At 51.1% G+C, this 12,632-nt stretch overlaps 1 protein-coding gene across 1 annotated transcript; it reads right to left on the bottom strand.

Moving 5' to 3' along the window:
- Positions 1-6,443: 6,443 nt before the first annotated feature.
- LOC103080984 (antibacterial peptide PMAP-37-like) lies at positions 6,444-10,004 on the bottom strand. The gene is given in 7 exon segments (XM_007446220.1): positions 6,444-6,565; positions 8,126-8,197; positions 8,200-8,248; positions 8,852-8,923; positions 9,067-9,090; positions 9,092-9,175; positions 9,804-10,004. Coding segments are annotated over 7 exon segments (621 nt in total). The 5' UTR covers positions 10,002-10,004.
- Between the last annotated feature and the right edge of the window lie 2,628 nt (positions 10,005-12,632).

Below are 12,632 nucleotides of genomic sequence, written 5' to 3'. Positions count from 1 at the left end.
TCCTGATCCCTCACTGCCCTTAAGTCTCTGTCCTCTGCAACTTCCTTCAGGGTCTCTAAGCTCTCCTATGGGATATCCTGGGCACAGGGAATTGCTTCTTTGGGGTGCCACACCTTCCATTAGGTCTGGGGTATGGTAGGGGCTAGCAGGGGACTACCATACCAGCCCTGCCCTAGGTACTGCCATTGCCTCAGGGACTTGGTAGTTGAAGACTTGACAGGAAAGACATCCACAGGACTCATATCTGCCAGACTTGAGCGGGGCACTGGGGAGGAACTATGCCTCTCCCAGTTGGAGACACAGTCACTATTTCAGGTTTGACAGCTAGGCTTTCAGATGAAATCCTGGTTCCACAAAAGAGTTTTGGCATCACTGGAGTGTCAGAGCCAATCCCATCTTCCCCTTCAATACCTCAGTGCCCATCCGCTCCTGACTATAACTTAAGAGGTCTAGACATCTCCCTCTTAGACAGTCATGAACTTGATCTGCAGCTGCCACTGGTCTCTGGGGTGCCAGTGGTCTCTAGGACTGGGGCAAGGGAGCATCTTTGGCAATGGAGTACCGGTTGCTATAGGCCCTATGGGTGATGAGGAACTCTTTTCTTCCCACTGGTATTCTCCCCTCTGCTGAACTGTGTAGTGTCTCCTTTCATCGACTCCTTAAGTCCAGGGGTTCAACTCTGGCCACTTTGAAAGAGTAAAGGTTGGCCCTGCTGAGAACTTGGCTCAAGCACAGCTTCCCAGCCAGGTGCTAGGCATTCAATGCCTTGGCTTCCAAACTTCTCTGGCACTGATACCAAAATTACATTTACTTGGATTCCTGTATCAGGGGTCCCCAAGATCACCCCCCCATTCACTCACTAGAAGGACTCTAAGGATTCAACACAGTTGTAGTCACAGTTAGGGTTTATAACAGCAAAAAGATATGCAACAGGATCAGCAAGGGAAAATGACACAGGCAGAGTCTGGAGAAATCCATGCACATGTTTCCTCATGCTCTCTCCCTCCCATAAGGGGACAAAGTGAGTTTCCAACAGTGAAAAATTCAGTAACATATGTGCAGTGTTTCTACTCAGGGAAGGCCACTAAAGCCTCAGGTGCCCAAGGTTTTTATTGGGGGTAAGTCATGTAGGCACCCTCTGCTGAGAAGCTATAAAAATTCCAGACTCCCAGAAGGAAAGCAGGTGTCAAAGTACAGTGAACTATACCTGTTAGTTAGGGAATAGGTCAAGTGCCAAGTTCCCAGATGCCAGCAAAGGGCCAACCTTGCAAGCAGGCCTCCTAAATATAGCAGCCTCAATCCTATACTATTAAATCTTTCCACACATTCTCTTAACCCTTGTACCACCTGCTGGACACAGCTCACTGACTCACCTGTTAGTCTATCAAGGGAAGCTCTGAGCATCCACCACACAGGCTGTAGCTATGTAGCCCACAGGCTGCTGCTTTGGCTACAAGGAAGTATCACAGGCCTGATCAGGGAGGGGGAACCACCTCCTCCAGCTCCGCTTCCACAAGCACCACCCCCTGACCCCGTGGAAAATCACAAATGGGAATAACATACCTTAATGGGGGATCCCCAAAGTCCCCAAAACTTGAGACCCTCAGCCCCACAATATCCATACCTGCCTTGGTGTGAGTGCCAGAGACGGAAAGGCCCCTACTGGAGCCACACAGCAGCCAGAGGCTCCCCTCCATCAGCAGCGCCCAGCTACAAAGCCACCTGAGCACTGCGGCTCCCGCCAGTTACCTCACTCAGGACCACTTGGCACAGCCCCCCTCCCTTCTTCCCATCACACTTTGGCCTTTGTCAGCCATCTTTAAGGAACAGGAGAGGAGGAGAGGGGAGGGGAAGAGATCAGGTCCTCAGCTAGCAGCCCAAGGTCTAGATTATCAGGTTGCTGCTAGCACCAAATAGCTCAGCCACTTTGGATAAGCCCCATGATTAGCATACTATTTCTTTTACGGCAGAGACTTCAACAACCCCCACTACTCCCAAGTCTCCAACTCTTCATGGAAGCGGCAGGTAATACCATGGCCATGACGGAACAGTACCTGGGCTTCTATTCTCAGACCCTGTGCAGGGCATGCAATGCCCAGCTTCTGGCTCTGCTGGTCTAGGTTCCAGCTGTAGTCAATTCCCTGTGCTCTAAGGAGTTTCTACAATACTGAGTTTTGTTTTGTTTTGTTTTGTTTTTTGTGGTACGCGGGCCTCTCACTGTTGTGGCCTCTCCCGTTGCGGAACACAGGCTCTGGACGCGCAGGCTCAGCGGCCATGGCTCACGGGCCTAGCCGCTCTGCGGCATGTGGGATCCTCCCAGACCGGGGCACGAACCCGTGTCCCCTGCATCGGCAGGTGGACTCTCAACCACTGCACCACCAGGGAAGCCCAATACTGAGTTTTGAACCAAGTCCCATCAGTTAGGTAGAACCGCAGGCCCTACAGTGTCTTCTGGGAAGCTGTCTATCTTCCATTTCAGTATCTGTAAGGCATATGACCCCATCAGAAGTTTGCATTATCTGTCTCACCACAAACCTGAGTCAAAGACCTCCAGCAACATGGCCCAGAGAAAGGCAAGCAGTGTTAGGGAACTGCTGTTATCGAACCTGAAGTGCTGCAGACTCCTTGACTAGAGTCTCAGTCCACTGCTGACTACTGTCCCTTTGTGACCACTCAGGTTCTCCTGCTCCAGTAAGCCTTGACTCATACTCCAATGTCACAGGCAGAGGTGTAACTCCCTCTTATGTCCAACCTGGGTCTCTTCTCAATCACACCACACTACATGTTTACATTTATGTTTCTCCATCTATCTCCCTTCTAGAATGTGAGTTTATTCAGGAGATCATAATAGGATATGCAGGTAGATGAAGAGTCATACCATGCTTCTGGACAAGGTGAATTAAACTGCAAGCCAATCAATTCCTTCCAAATTAAATAAACTCAATGCAACACCAGTCGGAATCACAACAGAGATTTTTTTACGGCTCTAGACAAGATAATTCTAAAATTCCTTTAAAGAAAATATATAAGAATAGTCAAGAAAATTATGAAAATAAAGACTAAGAAGACTTATCTTCTAAAATATGACAACACACTATCAAGCCATAGTAAATAAAAGTGCTTTAGCAGTAGTACAGCAATAGAATAATGAAACAGAATAGAAAGAAGGGGATGCATACACTGAACTCTTTTCAATATGACTATTTGTTTATTTATTTATTTATTTTGGCCGTACCATGTGGTATGCAGGATCTTCGTTCCCTGACCAGGGATCAAACCCATGACCCCTGCAGTGGAAGCAGAGTCTTAACCACTGGACCACCAAGGAAGTTCTTCAATATGACTTTTTAGGAGAGAGGAAGTTGAAGGGAAACTCTGACCCTGAGACTATGCCAATTTGTTCTCACCAATCTATAAAAGCTGGAACAGAAAGAAGAAAGCCCCCAGATATAACTTCATGTTCTTACAGTCTTTTTCCGACTTATCCTATTTTCTCCAGGACTCCTCCAGCTACCTGTCCCTGACAGTGCTTAATACAATTCTTCAGACATTTTTGTAATCCTAGAAATTAGGGTAAATTCCTCAGACTGGATTGTGCTATTCCCAAGTATTTGCTTTCCTTCTCTGCAAAAGAGTTACACTTCCCCACCCACTGACATCAGGCACATACAAGTGACTTGCCTCACCAGTGAAATGTGAGTGCAAATGACATGTCTCTCTTCTAAACAGCAACTTTAAGAGCCACCGTGTGGTTTCATCTTTCTTGCTCTTCTCCCTCTATCACTCTGGCAAGTGCTCCTTGCCCACATAGGGTCTGCCCTTTCACCCTTGGTCATGGATCGAAAGGACAGGAAGCAGAGCCAAAGCTAACCCAAGAGCCAAAGCTAACCCACTAAGGGTTAGATAGGATTCCAGTTAGACTGCTGTTGTTAGACTGCCATTGAGATTTGAAGTCATTTATTACTTCAGCATAACTTATCCTTCACAGCTCTTCTCCTTCCAGAACTACCACTAGCAGTAGCTAACACTGATTAAGCAGGTACCACTTACCAGGCACCGTGCTAAGTCCACTGCTTCATTAATCTTCATGACAAAGCCATGATGTAAATACTGCTGCTACCTCTATCTCACAAAAGAGGGAACCAAGAACTGGGAGGTTAGGTCACTTGCTCACAAGAGTGTATCACTCCCAAGTGGCAGCGCCAAGCCTAGTATCTAAGCTTCTGTTTCAGAGCAGCTTCACTTAACACTGCTTCAATAAATGCCTATCGAGCCAATGACTGAATGAAAATGCAGAGTGACCAGACATCTAGAATTCACACTGAAGAAGCCAGACTTTTCAGACTGACATGGAGAAAAGGATCACTATCTAACTAGGTTAAGCTAGGTTATGCTCTGGCAACAAGTGACCTCCAAAAATCTAAGTGCCTAAAAGCTATTAAGGTTTTTTCCCCCCTCCCTCATGATACAGGTCAATCACAGATTGGTCATATCTACAATTCAGACTGCAGAGTAAGAAGGATGGAAGGATGAATGGATGGATGGATGGATGGGTGGGTGGGTGGGTGGAAGAAAGGGCAATCTAATCATAGTATGTGGCAAATATGGCATCTCAACTCAGTGAGGAAACAGTGCCTCTTTAATAATTGGTGGGAGCAAACTACCATCTACATGGCAGTTCAGTATCTATTAAAAGTGTAAACATGGCTTCTAAAACCAAACCATTAGAAACTTCTTCACCTTGGTAGAAAAGAAAACATGAGTCTCAGGAGACATCTGGTTGTGAGAGATGCATCCTCCTCCAATCTCATGCTCTCAAATCACCATCATGCCCTTACTTTTCTCTCTACAGCACAACCCACCCCAGGAAGACTCATGGTGGCTAGGGAAAAGGGGCTGAAAAAGCCATTCTGCAGGAACCTCCAACAGAAACACACAATGTGGTAGATACAGACCCCTCAGACAAGACAGGATAAGAATGCCCTCCAGACACATCAGCTCCTCTAGGAAGCCTTCCCCAAGAGGCTAGGAAGGCTCTACCAGATGCAAAAATATCCCTTCTCACAGGGCAGCGCTATCCAAGAGCAATATGAGAGCTACAGTGCCAACCAAACATGTAATTTAAAATTTCCTGGACTTCCCTGGCAGTCCGGTGGGTAAGACTCCACACTTCCACTGCAGGGAGCATGGGTTCGATCCCTGGTCGGGAACCTAAAATTCCGCATTGCCCCGTGCGGCCAAAAAAAAAAAAAAAAAACCCAAGTAGCCTTCTCAAATAGTTTTTTAAAGGGTGAAATTAGGGATTTCCCCGGTGGCACAGTGGCTAAGAATCCCCCTGCCAGTGCAGGGTACACGGGTTTGATCCGGGAAGATCCCACATGCAGCGGAGCAACTAAGCCCGTGCGCCACAACTACCGAGCCTGCACTCTAGGGTCCGTGAGCCACAACTACTGAGCACGCGCGCCTAGAGCCCGTGCTCTGCAACAAGAGAAGCCACCGCAGTGCTCTGCAACAAGAGAAGCCACCGCAGTGAGAAGCCTGCGCACCGCAACGAAGAATAACCCCCTCTCCGCAACTAGAGAAAGCCCCGGGGCGCAGCAGCGAAGACCCAACGACAGCCAAAAATAAATAAATAAATAAATCTTTTTAAAAATAAAAAGTTAAATTACCTTTAATAACATTTAACCCAACATATCTAAGATATTATCATTTCAACACATAGTGTTAAAAAGTTATCATAGTTTATACTTTTTTCCCAACCATCTCTCTCTTTTTAAAAAATATTTATTTATTTTATTTACTTATTTAGGCTGCGCCAGGTCTTAGTTGCAGCACGCGGAATCTTGGTTGCGGCATCTTTAGTCGCGGCATGCAGACTTCTTAGGCGCCGCATGCATGTGGGTTCTAGTTCCCTGACCAGGGATCCAACCCGGGTCCCCTGCATTGGGAGCGGAGTCTTACCCACTGGACCACCAGGGAAATCCCCCCAACCATCTCTTGGAAATCAGGTGTGTATTTGACACTTACAGTACATCTCAAAAAGACGTTAAATTTTCAAGGATTAAAGGGAAGTATAGTCTCAGCAAAACAATAATCTTGTGTCTGATGGAAAAATGTTTTAGCCTTCTTCATTATTCAGTTAGATATTAATTAACTGGAAGTAAAATTAAGAATGCAGGTCCTCAGTAGCATTGGCCACACCTGAAGCGTTCAATAGTCACTGGCAGCCAACGGCTGCCAGAGTGGAGAGCGCAAATGGGACCCCCGCGGCGGAAGTCGAGGCGGGGAGATTTGGAGAGGTAGCTGCAAACCACGAGGACAGGGTACTGGACACCAAGGGAGGAAACCCGCCCCACCCACAAGGAAGGCGAGCAGTCGGGAGGGGTGAGCTGCACAGCCCACAGCGCGCACCCTCCATCTCCACACCTCCTGAAGGACCAGCCTCAGCCTCGGATACCGCCCACGCCAGCCCGGCGCCTGAGGTCGGAGCGCCGAGGGGAGACGGGGGGCGCGGTCACCCTCTTCTCGCCCTGGCACTTCGCCAGCTTGCCCGACTCACCGTCCACTGCCAAGCCGGAATTGCTCCCGCGAGGTACACATCTGCGCCTGGGTAGGCAAAGCGGCAACAATAACGGTACCTCCGTCCGCGTCCAGTCGCTAAGCGATCTCACAGCCCGCCCCTGGCTACGGGCGGTGCAGAGGGAAGGACGTGCGTCTGCAGGAAGTGCGTCACGGCGCAGCGCGTGGCCTGCCGGGAAGCGTAGTTTCGGAACAGAACGCGACCCCCGCGGGTCGGAGAAAGACTGTGTTATCGCGTTGACCTGCTGATTGCTCCTCCGGCAAGTTTTCTGTTTTTACCACCGGTACCCATAAGGAAAACGTAGTCTTGTTTCCACGCCTTTAAACATTCTATAAATAGCCTTATAACGTATCTACTAGCTCATTTTGCACAGTTTCTTTAATGATATACAGTAATCCGTTCATTTTTGTTCACAGCTGTATGGTATCTATTGTAAAAATAGACCAGTATTCCAATTGGTTGTTATCCTGTGTGTCTCCTTGCACACCCATGGAGAGTTTCTCTAGGGCAGCGGTTCACAAACTTTTTGCTGCAATAATCCTTTTACACTCTTAAAAAGTACTTTTTTCCAGTTTCATTGAGATATTACTGACATACAGCACTGTATAAGTTTAAGGTGTACAGCATAACGATTTGACTTACATATATTGTGAAATGATTACCACAATGTTTCATTTACATCCATCATCTCATATAGATACGAAAAGAAAAAAAAATGTTTTTTTTACTTGTGATGAGAACTCTTAGGATCTACTCTCTTGACAACTTTCAAATATACCACACAGCAGTGTTGCTATAGTCATCATTACATCCCTGTACTTTTGTATCTTATAACTGAAAGTTTGTACTTTTTAAAACCTTCATCCAATCTCCACCCACACTCTAACCACAAATCTGATCCCTCTTTCTATGAGTGTGGTTGCTTTTTGTTTGAACGACATTGAGAAACGGCCACAGTGATGTGTTCAATGCCAGAGGAAAAGCCATGAGGGGCACACTTTTCCAGAGTTACGACTGTCAAGAGGAAGTGAAACGTTATGGGTATTGTAACTGCAGGCTTAGCCCTGAGACTGAACTGCATCTCTGTGAGTGTTTAACAAATGCCTGGCCCCTCCTGGACTGTCACCTCCATGTGAGCAGGGACAGCATCCCCACCAGCACTGCACACAGAGCAGGTCTCCTTAAGTCCATACTGGGTGTTGGAGGAGGAGGGCAGCGGTGTGTGAAGGGCACGGGAGGGACCCGAGAATGGAGATGCTGTGCTGGACCTCTTGGCCCTGGCCTCTCCCCATGCCCTCCTGGAAGGAACAGGGGCCTCACCCATCTCTGTATTGACAGGAGTGATCCTCTCTCTCTCTCTCTCTCTCTCTCTCACACACACACACACACACCCAAGAGGACTCTCAGAGTTAAGGACTTGGTCCTGGTAAGATGAAGGAGGGGAGATAAGTGAATTTGAATGTGGAGGAAATTGTTTTCAGAAGAATTTATTTTTCAGAGTCCAAAAGTCTGAGCCAGGATAAGCTGATTCTTAGCACTATTCACTGAGCTGAAATATCCCAAAGATATCTTTGATTCTCTGACCAATTCTCTCAGTCTTTTTGCCTATCTTCTCCCACCTCTCTGGAGGAAGTCACCCAGCCATCGAAATAGCCCCACACTCTGAATCTGTGAACCAGGAGGAAACAGCCTTCTTTTGGCGATTGGCTCAAGATTAACACAGGACCACACCCCACCTGAACACTCCCATTCCTGGGCCACCGCAGGAAGCTTGGGGCCCCAATCCACTTCCAGTGTGACACTTGGAGCATGTGGTTGAATACCTACACATACAGACAGATGAGAAAACTGGGGCCCACAGATGGCAAGGGGTTTCCCAGGGTCACAAGCCCATCCCAACAAAGCTGGACTGGAGCAGGGGCTGAAAGCCCATGACTTGAGTCAATGCCTCTTAAACTTCAGCACAGTCAGAATCCCCTGGAGGCCTGGTGAAAATACAAATGGCTGGGCCCCAGGCCAGAGTCTGATTCAGGAGGTCTGAGTGTGGCCTGGGAATCTGCCTTTTTGTCAAGTTCCTGGGTGGGACCCCACTTAGAGAACCACTGCTCTAAGGGATGGCAGAGCCAGTCCTGGAGACCTGGGGCTCCGGTGAGGGAGGGGCCAGGTAGAAGGGCCTTTCTCTGCCCTGGAAGGGGCAGCAGGTAATTGGTCCAAGGGATGTTCCACAACCCACCGCATTATCAGCTTCATAACACAGAAGGGGCCACTCACCTCATTACAGTTTATGACAAATTGGTCCTTGGACTGGTCCAGGGTGACTGTCCCCACACACTGTTTCACCAGCTGGAAGGGGAGGCTCGAGGTCAAAATGGAACCCGCCGGGCCATCACCTCCCAAACTCAGCCTATGGACTGGAAATCTTCCCTGAAGCCCCCTATTAGGCTCCCTGGGAAGCATCCACCTGTGCTCCCAGCCCCCAACCTCACCCCATTCCCCTTGAAGTCACACTGGCTCCGGGGGCTGCTGGGTCGTCCTGGGGCACACGGTCTCCTTCACTGTGAAGCTCACAGGCTTCAGGGTGTCTGGGTCCTCATCCTGGTCAAGGATCAAATCGGGGAGACTGGGCTGAGGTTCATCCTTCCTTCTCTGATCTGTCTCCCTGTCCCCACCTAGACGGCAGCCTTTCCAGCTGCTCTGTGAGCCTGGCCCTGGGCTTGGTGCTGGGTGCACGGGGGAAGGGGACAGAGCCCATTCCTGGCCTCGTGGGCACACAGAGAGCAGGACGGGACCAGCTCTGATGAGACCACCTGCACCTCTGAGGGGCTGAAGGAAGTCAGGGGTCGCCTGCAGGGAGAGACCTTGTCACTGGCACCTCCAGGCTGAGCAGAGTCCTTCCCTGGTAGCGGGACACCGAGTTAAGAGGGGACTTAAAACAGGGAAGTCACATGGCAGAGTCAGTGACTCCCCTCCATCCCTGGAGCTCCCAGAGAACCCTTAGGCCCAAAAGGGGTGTACAGGGCGCCTGTTCCAACAGTAGAGATGCTAAGGCAGGAAGCCTCATGCTGCGAGGGGACCCAGCTCTGGGAAGGTTTCCTGGAAGAGGTGGGAGCCCACCTAGATGGGAAGTGCCTTCCTGACAGGAGGTACAGCCTGAGCAAAGGGGATGACAGTGTGGCCAAGACTAGTACAAGACAGCCCCCTCCCCAGGCCCCTCCTGACTCACGGTCTTGGGAGGCATGTCCAGCTCCAGGAGGCAGCAGAGATTAGCTTCTGAGGACTGCTCGTTGAGCTGATCCAAAGCACGAATCACAGCCTCGTTGTAGCTGAGGGTCTGGGCGCTGGACGAGGGCACCACTAGTTCCAGCAGCGGTAGCCACAGTGACCACCGCCCCAGGGCGAGGCTGGCCCTCTGGGTCTCCATGGTCCCCAAGTCGGCCTCCTCCCAGCACGCAGCACCCTCCTTTATGCTCAACCTGGGCCTGATGCAAAGGCTCAACCAGGAGCCTTCCTGACCTGCCCCATCCCTGGCTACCTTCCAGGGTGTTGACCGGGCTTTCTTCAGCCCCTGCGTTGCCTCACAGGATTTCTGGGCAGTGGGAGCGGGAAGCCTCCTGTGAAGGTGAAGAAATTGTTTCTCTATCTCCCTGACAACGTCTTGGCCTCTCCTGGGGCCCATGGGGAGTGTCAAAGGCAGGGTTGCTCAAGAGCGTTGAGTCCTCCAGGAGAGGGAGGACCAGGCTGTGTCTTACGTCCCCTCTGCCTCCACACTCTGGCCTCCTCAGGAATAGGGTAAAGGAGTGATTCAACAGCAACCTCCAAGTTCAGGCACTGCCTTGAACCCAGTAGGAACTCAGTTAAGCTTTAATGAATGGAGGACAGTAAGAACCACATCTAGAGCCTTACCCATCCAGCAGTCCATAGGCAGACAGTCAAGCCCTCACCATCTTGTTCTCTGGGCCCAGCCCTCAACCAGTGAGCTCTGTCTGTCCCTTCTCCTGTATTCTTCTCCACTGTTTTCTCAGTCTAAAAATGTCCTGTCCCCGGTCCCCGCCAAACACGACCTATTGTCCTGGCCCCTCTCCAAAGGAGGCTGAGAAAGGGTCATCTACACCACTGACAACACTTCTTTGCAGGCTCACGTTCAAGGCCACAGCAGGCTGACCAGCCCTCACTGGATCCAGAGGCCCCTCTCAAGCCTTGTCTTTATCTCTACAGGCACTGGAGACACTCTGTGTTCTGAAACTGCCCCCTGCCCGACTGTCCCCTGCTGCCACTCTCCTGGGTGCCCTCCTGCCTCCCCCGTGGCTCCTGCTCGGTCTCCTCCAAGGACCCTCCTCCTAAGAGGCAGGGCTGGCACAGGTGCATCCGGGCTGCTTCTCCTCCCAGTCCTCACACATTCCTGGGGACACCCCTTCTCAAGATACCAGTTATCAGGGACACACATCACTGGTCTGTATCTCTGAGCTCAAGACTCCCATGAGTGCCCCTGGTTGTCCGCACTGGGCTGTTGGCTGCTGTTGGCTGGGTGCCGCCGCAGGAGCCCTGAGCTGAAAGCCTGGGAGCCCCACCTGCTCCTTCGTCCTCCTGAGGACACTCCCTCTGGCCTCCCACCAGCCCGGCCCAGCTCCTACCACCGTCTTCTCTCCTCTCAAGCGTAGCCACAGCCTCAGGACTCCACCTTCTCTGGTTCCAGGCTCTGCCCAGACCGCTGTCCGCCCTCCACACCATTGTCTAGGGGCTCATGCCAAGCACTGATTTGGCCATTTCCCACACTGCCTTGAGGCAGGGGCTTCGGGGTTTGGATCTTGATGCTCCCTGCTGTCCTCAGCCCCTGCCCTGCAGGCCTCAGGTGTCAGGCTGCCCCATCCACCGCAACCACTCAGACAGCGCTGAGTCCCCTGCTCTTCCCCATCTCTGCGCCTGGTCCCTCTGCTTGCCCTGCCCTTCCACCTGGGGAAGGCTTCAGGGACCTTCAAGCACACAGGGCATCTCCTCTTCTTGTCTGCCGTAGCCCTCAGGAAGTCTCTTCTGATTTGACCCCAAGTGACTCTGTGTCCAGTGCTCTGGCTGAGTCACCAGGCAGGGATGGCCAGTGCTCGGGGGTGGAGGGAGCACAACTGGGAGAGATAATGAGCCAAAGTGTTAGAGGGGCCCAGAGGCCATGAAGCAAATTCTGATCCAGTCTCCCATGGAATGGCCATGTGACTGGAGGCCTGTGGGACTCTTGGCAATTGGCTGGGGCACTTCGGAAGGTGGCAACTGGGAAGGATGGCGCTGGTTGCACACTCAGCCTTGGAGAAGGAAGGAGAGGTGGGCTTCTGTGCAACCTGGTTTCACAGTCCAGGTGTTGCCCCAGTGGCCTCTTGGTCAAGCTGTGTCCTTTCCCAAAGTCAAAGGAGGAAAAGGAGGTGATCACAGTAGAAAATAATTAGCAATACACATGGTTACTGCTGTCTGGTAACCCTGAAATCGTCGCTGTGCCCTCCTGCCTCTGCGCCTTTTTATTTGTTCATTCTTCAGACTGAAGTCCCCTTTCTCGTCCTTCCCTGAATCCTTAGGAGGGTCCCCTGCCAGGTCCTCAGGCAGCATCTCCCATGGTGGGGGGAGAGCCTTCCCTTCCTCCAGCATCTGGCTTTCCTGGTTTAGTCCTCACAGCCTGTCAGAGCGGAGATCTTCTCAGGAAAGACACAACAGCCCTTGGCCCAGGCAGGTTACCCCTGACTCCACTTCTGGTTCTTGAGAAATCCTCATGCAACCTTCTCTCCAACAAACTCAGGTATGAGACCTGATCCTGCATCTCCTCTCTCCTTTGCTCCTCCCAGCCATCCTTCCTGTCCATGAGACTCATGGCCATTGTACCTGTAGGCTTAGCCCTGAATCTGGACTGCATCTCTGTGAGTGTTTAACAAGATGCCTGGCCCCTCCTGGACTGTCACCTCCATGTGAGCAGGGACAGCATCCCCACCAGCACTGCACACAGAGCAGGTCTCCTTAAGTCCGTACTGGGTGTTGGAGGAGGAGGGCAGAGGCGTGTGAAGGGCACGGGAGGGAC

Source organism: Lipotes vexillifer, unplaced genomic scaffold, assembly GCF_000442215.2.
Source record: "Lipotes vexillifer unplaced genomic scaffold, Lipotes_vexillifer_v1.1 scaffold491, whole genome shotgun sequence".
Lineage (NCBI taxonomy): Eukaryota > Metazoa > Chordata > Mammalia > Artiodactyla > Lipotidae > Lipotes > Lipotes vexillifer.
The sequence above is the reverse complement of the archived record's forward strand: the minus strand, read 5'-3'. Positions and strand labels throughout refer to the sequence as shown.